Consider the following 6,277-nt stretch of genomic DNA (forward strand, 5'->3'; position numbering starts at 1 on the left):
TAATATGCATGCGTTGAAATATCCCGCCATATAGGGCAACATCATGGGGCAGAGCCACTCATGCTTATGATTCATCCGATCCATTCTTGCAGTCTATGAAGCCATCGTCCACAAAGGCAGTGGAGATTGTCTTATTTTCTCCCGTGCATGAGAAGCGCGCCCCCCTAGCAGAGCACGCCGAGGTGCCTGGCTCGTCCTTCCCATTGCTGCAATCGCAGTAGTCATCATTTACTTGCGCGCATGGTATTGCCCTTTGCAGTGCATCGCCGCACTGAAATGTGCCTGCAGCACAGCACTCGGCTTGTTCCAGAGCATTGATCTCATCATGCTGCTCCAGACATGGATCATTGCAAGCTTGAAAGGAGCACACAGCTGACTGGATGTTACATGATTTGCAGACGTTCCAGACTTTACAGTTCCAGACAGTGATCTCAACATCCACTCGTTGCGGTTGGCATTTGGGCTTTTCAAAGAAAGAGATAGAATTGAGCCTGAGCAGCACCTTGACAACAGAAGTCCTTGCTGAAAGCAGTGGCAACGCCTCGTGCACAGGACACTCTATGTTTTGCTGCTGCTGGCACCTGGTTTGTCTTTGACTCTGTCATTATGTGTTTGCTGTGCTTCAACAGGCTGCCGCCTGTGGCGGTATCCGCCTTTCCGAATTGACCGAATTCAGCCTGTTGACTCCACGCAAGCTTGATCAAGAGAAGTTGTTTGTTATGTGTGATTGCTGAACACATGAAGCAGCCCCATGGCGATGAATTAAACTGGGCACAACCGATGCATAGACGCCATCGCAAGTCACCTCATAGTACACAGACCCAAAAGCACATAGTATAAGGAAGGTGCCCAACAGAGACCGCCAGGAAATTCTCCACGATGCTCTTCCTGACCTGCACAAGGGACATAGACACGATGATGAATGGGGACTAGCGAGGGCACAGATAATTCACAAAAGGTTGATCAATTACCTTATTAGCATACTAGGATGCCCTGCCACGGCTTTTGAGAACAGGGACTTCAATCATCCATCAGTGCATCAGGTTGAGGAAAAGATGTACAGGCGTCGATGCTGTTGCACCTTCAATATGTACTATCCTTCGTCACGAAACTTTGTTCTGCGCATTGCGAGCGCACTCCTTTCTATCTCCTGCTGCTTCTTACTTGCACATTTCCTTGGAACCCATGACGTCAGCAGGTTCCCACATTGGGAACCCAGGTTCCTTTCCCCTTTTGCATGTGAAACTATCGTTGGACCTGTCACGAATGCTTAATATAGAGCTTTCTCCAAGTCAAGGCTACCTCCAAGTCAACTGAGCATCTCCTGATTAAACGCCGGGGCCTTCATCGATGGAACCAATAGATGTGCTTGGCTGTCTCGATGGAGGCCTTGTTTTCTATAGGATCATTGGAAAACAAGGCATCGACTATGATCTGTGCGTTCCCAATGAGAAAAATGTATGCAAGACGTCAATTTTTTGGCTTTCCGAGACAACAATTAGCTGAGCCTTTGAATGCATCGAACCACCCTGTGTGCAGGCGAGTTCTCGTCACGGACTTCCAAGGAAGGTCCTGGAGGGCGTCATTCTCTTTGCAAGATGTCTTTGACTCCCTGGTATGCACCTGTGGCAGTATCTGTATTCCTGTAGCAATATGTTGCTCCCTGTCCTTCACCGCTCCTTTGCTCTGCTGAGAGGTTGATCCTGCCAGGATGCGTATGAACCAGAGGAGGAGGAGCTCTTACAGTGGATCGTAGGCTGCCTGGACCATCCTCGAAAGAGTCCCACCTTGCTGAAGGGCCACGGTGCAGCTCTTGCAAAGATGATCCAATGCAAAATTGCTGCGCGCAACCAAGCTCCTGCCAATGTGAATTTCCTTACAAGTGCTGCACTGCTACAGGGGGGAAGGTACAGGCGCTGCAAGCATTCCATGCCATACCTGCAATCTCCCAACCCATCAGGTTCGGTGTCCGGCTATTGGAATTTGCTGCTGAGAGAAATTCTTGATCGCAGCAGCAAACTATTTCCACAAAAAATTTGCTGACTGTCTGCAGGCTGCTGTTCCCTCCAGCTGGCGCATTGGAAGAGATCAGCGGGAAATCTTCTCACCTAGACAGCCAGGGTATGTCAGCTCAGATGGTTTTAATTAACAAGCACAGCTTTGCAAGTCTTCACTTTCATTTGGAGCTAAGGAAACCTTCTGAGTGCTGGATATTTGTGTTCATGATGCAGAACTAGCCGGGGCTCTGTTTACTGCCTACACCAAGGAGAGGAGAGCAGCTCTGGCAGCCATTTCAGAGCGAGATGACCTCAAGCAAGAGGTGTGAATTTCTATAAAAGTCACCTGCGCAGGTGGACGGGTTTGATATTTTCATAGTTGTCGGTAAAATCTCATATGTTACCTTTTAAGGTCATGGCCAATTCTGGGTGCAGGTGGCAGACCTGCAAGCTCGTCATGACAAGCTGCTGGAAAAATTGCAAGAGCTCAACCCAGCAGGCAAGCTGCACAATCCTTAAGTGTATTTTTAAGCTCACATTTGCCATGTATCTGGGGCTTTCTTGCCACGTTTGGATTGCATAGGGAGGGCTGTTCTTCTGATGTTTCAAATTTTCGCACCACACTGAAGAACTTTTCGCATCGTAACATGACAGTGTTGCTTTGCTCAACCTGCGCAGCACTCAGATCGTCAGGCTCCTTCAAACGCCAAAGAGATGACAAAAGTGCAGGTTTGGGGCCGTCAGTCACGCACACACAAGAGGGCCAGCATACAGCAGAAGGCCATTCTAACGATGCCCCAAGAAGTAATGCTGCTCCTGACGAGCTTGCCTTATTGGATGCAGACAAAGCAACACATGAAGCGGTGTGTCTCGCTGGCATGCATACATTCTTCTTGTGACAGCTGTCGTGGCGTGGTGGCATGCACTTTATTTGTCCCTGCTCCGCTCCCGTGCCTAGCTGGCACGCACTTTTTCTGTCCCATTTTGCAGAATGTGGCTTGCATGCAAACATTTAGAGTTGTCCCCAGCCTAAATGCTTCCAGATGTATGAAGTCTGGGAAGAAGGCCATTCAGTGAAGAAGATATGCAGACATCAAAGCAGTTGGAGCGCCAGGGAGATAAGAGGAAGGATAAAAGGGTGGTTTCTCACAAGTTAAGCAGTGCAAAGATGCAGTTGTGGTGCTGGTTGCAGGGTGCCATCCAAGGGGGACATGAAGAGGAATCCAAATCCAGCACACGCGCTGCAACAGGGATAGGGAGAGCAAAAGTGGTGCGCGGCCGAGGCAGGGGCCGTGCGCTGCCGAGCTTGACTGCCAAAATTGGTGGAAGGAAATAGCAGGGTCGCTTACATGCTAGTCAGGATCAGGCCTTCTTAGGCAATTTGCTGCTCTCGTCCGCCAAATGCCATTGCCATCAGTCTACTGTAACGGGTGGCAAATCACTGGACAAGTGCCAGGCCAAAGGTGCTCTTGCTGGCAAGCTGTAGGATAAAATGGCTGCAAATCTGGCTGTCACTGTGATCTACGAATTATTATGGGTTTGGATGCAAGCTTGTTCTCGGATCTCAGTATTCTTCAACGCTAAAGCTGCCTTGCTGGGAATGGGTATATTCCCATGCACACATGCCTACTCCTTGGCCGCTGCGGTGTCGCCAGGCTTGGCAAACTTGCGCAAGAACTCTGCAGCTCTCCCATCCTGGCCACTCAGCGCACTCTTCTCCCCAGTCCATGTTGGGTGCGACGTTGTGTCCTGCACATCAAGGCTTCTCAAGCTCTTAGGACCATCCCCAAACTTACAGGGCAACACTTGTGTGTATCAGAATAATACAGTCTTCAGCTTCGTCAACACATGTTGAAACGGCAATTTCCTAGGGAAAGTAGCGTACAATTTGTAGTCGCATGGGCCTACTGGCTTTGAGGATGCTCTGCACTTGAATGGTGGCTCCATTGCGCAGGACCAGAGTCATAGTGTTGATCAGCGGATGAATGCCACGCTTTGGCATCACTGCTATTGTTCTCCCTACTTTAGTCCTCAAACGGATCTTATGGGCGTGGTAAGCATACCAGTCCAGGAATGAGGCAAGATTGCCAGCACCACTGCTTCTGAGAAAAATACAAGTCAGTCCTCGGACGTTCCAACCGAGTTTGAGTGATCGTTCTCAATGTAGGCTCCCCCAGCACAAGCTATCAAAGGGTGCAAACTCTGCACCAGACCCAGGATCTTGCAAAATGATCTGCTGGCCTTCAGACGACAGGACTCCAAAATATTTTGCGGTGTCAGGGTTATCAATCCATTGATGTCATCTTGAAGTGAATTTGTCTTGAATTACAGTTCTAGCTGAGGATTTCCCTTCTGGACAAGGTCGGCGTCACCTCTGCCAAACCAGGCACCAAAAGTAACGCTGTAACGCTCCTTGGGTTTCACTCAGCATCAGTGGCTTCTGGGGCTCCGGTATATAAAAAGCTGTAAAATGGTCGAGAAAAATCCTTGGTGGAAGAACGTATCGGGTCCATTCCCAAAGTGGGAAGGACCCGTGGGCTGCAAAGACGATGGGGGAGGCTGCCACTACGGCCGTGGCAAGGTTGGCAAGATGATCATCCACAGGGCTGTGCACAACAAAGATAAGCAAGGTAGGATGATTCTAGATTATGTTCGTATGAGATCCGCTCCATGAATTTCTAGGAAGTCCCAAATATTTCGTCGTTCCATCGCAAGATGGTGTGACATTAAATGCCCTGATTGCATGCCCAGAACAAGCGCAATGTCAGTTTTAAAGATTAAAGATAGTGCAAAATTAGCTACCGATGAGACACCAGTCCAATTAATTCCAGGAGTTCATGCTAAAGACTGGGCGGATCTTCTGTAGCTGCACTCCTGCTCCAGTGGCCCCCATGACAATGATACCGTGAATACACAACGTCAACGAAAACATATCGCGTTCGCCCCAAGGCATAGGTGAATTACAATAGAATACTATTAACAGTTGGTGCTGAGTTGTGTTTTGTGTGTGCTCATCAGCCATCATGGGAGCAATCGAGGCTGGCAATGATGTGAACGAAGTGGAGGCAGCAGGGAACACCCCTCTGCACAGCGCAGCCTACGAGGGCTGGCTGGAGGGTGCCGAGCTGCTGATTGGTCTGAGCGCCAAAGTGAATGCCTCCAACAACGCTGGGGACCGGCCCTGGCACTGGGCGCAGAACATGGGCCACGAAGACATGATGGCTCTGCTGGTAAAGGTGTGCGATGCTTGCTGAGGGAAAATACGGTCGCTACCTGCAGTGTACAGTCATCAGCCTCGCACTGTGTGCTATCTTGTTGGCCTGATTTAAACTGTGCATAGCCTCTTAGCATTGTGGGGCTGTGTGCGTGAGTGTAGTTTGTTATCTCTGTTGGGCTGCCAGGTGTGCTGCCATGTGAGTGATGCTTGGTGGCGTCTCAAAGAGATGTAAAAGGCAGATGTTCTCTGAGCACATGTTTAACTTTTGCAGAACGGCTCGGAGACAACCATGGGGAAGGTGATTGTGTCGGACCACATCCCAAAGGTCAAGGTGAATTTTTACCCTCGATCAACTACCAAATTTTCCGATTCCAATTTCAAGCAGACATTACTGTATACAGCGCACGGGATGGTCCAAATCCGCTGCCCCATTGCTGTTTCTGCTTGCTCCCATTGTGTTGAACCATATTCTGCACTCACATTTCCTGTCAACCTGTCCATTTGATGTACATCCCAGACAAGATTTAGGTTCAATTTTAGGGCGATTTTGTCAGGCTGCCTATGGAAGGTGTGAGAGTATGTTGTGTGCATGCATGCAGGACTTCTTTGGCAAGGAGTGCTGGGCACACCACCCGAAGCCATATGCAGAGTTCATGGAGTGGCGCAAAAAAGAGGACGAGCGCTGGGATATGGAGAGGGGACGCCTCGTGCCGGGCATGTGAAGGCACATTAGGCCTAGGAATGGCACAAAAAAAACTGTGCATGGCTTTTTTTGCCGTCAAGAAACGCTTGTGGTGTTGTAGATAGTCTGCTTGAATTGACAAAGGGCCAAATGCCTATCACTGGCAGGGAGTCTCTGATTTACAATCTTTCTGTGCTTTAGAGTCTGACATGAAAGCTTTAAAAGCAGCAACATGAGCATTAGTGGAGTTTGGATGCCTAATCTACCTGTGAGACCTCGGCAGAAATACTAAGAGCCTCAGCCACAATGCAACAGCCTCTCACACTCAATACAGACAAAATGTGCAGCAGAAAACTATTCAAGCATGACAATATTATGAAG

General features: G+C 49.2%; 3 protein-coding genes across 3 annotated transcripts; 1 reads left to right on the forward strand and 2 right to left on the reverse strand.

Moving 5' to 3' along the window:
• Positions 1–64: 64 nt before the first annotated feature.
• On the reverse strand, positions 65–253 carry COCSUDRAFT_18731 (hypothetical protein; the record flags this gene model as incomplete). Its single annotated transcript, XM_005644552.1, has 1 exon — positions 65–253. A coding segment is annotated over one exon (189 nt), but the record flags the coding sequence as incomplete, so codon positions are not given.
• A 3,370-nt stretch (positions 254–3,623) lies between these two features.
• On the reverse strand, positions 3,624–3,963 carry COCSUDRAFT_57787 (hypothetical protein; the record flags this gene model as incomplete). The annotated part of the gene is made up of 2 exons (XM_005644553.1): positions 3,624–3,746; positions 3,883–3,963. 2 exons carry the CDS (start codon positions 3,961–3,963, stop codon positions 3,624–3,626), a joined length of 204 nt encoding a protein of 67 aa, XP_005644610.1.
• Positions 3,964–4,467: 504 nt separating this feature from the next.
• COCSUDRAFT_44034 (ankyrin) lies at positions 4,468–5,936 on the forward strand (the record flags this gene model as incomplete). The annotated part of the gene is made up of 4 exons (XM_005644554.1): positions 4,468–4,627; positions 5,016–5,233; positions 5,486–5,545; positions 5,814–5,936. The coding sequence occupies 4 exons, from the start codon at positions 4,468–4,470 to the stop codon at positions 5,934–5,936; spliced, it is 561 nt and encodes a 186-aa protein (XP_005644611.1).
• Positions 5,937–6,277: the final 341 nt, after the last annotated feature.

The sequence above is a fragment of the Coccomyxa subellipsoidea genome, assembly GCF_000258705.1.
Source record: "Coccomyxa subellipsoidea C-169, whole genome shotgun sequence".
Taxonomy (NCBI): Eukaryota; Viridiplantae; Chlorophyta; class Trebouxiophyceae; family Coccomyxaceae; genus Coccomyxa; species Coccomyxa subellipsoidea.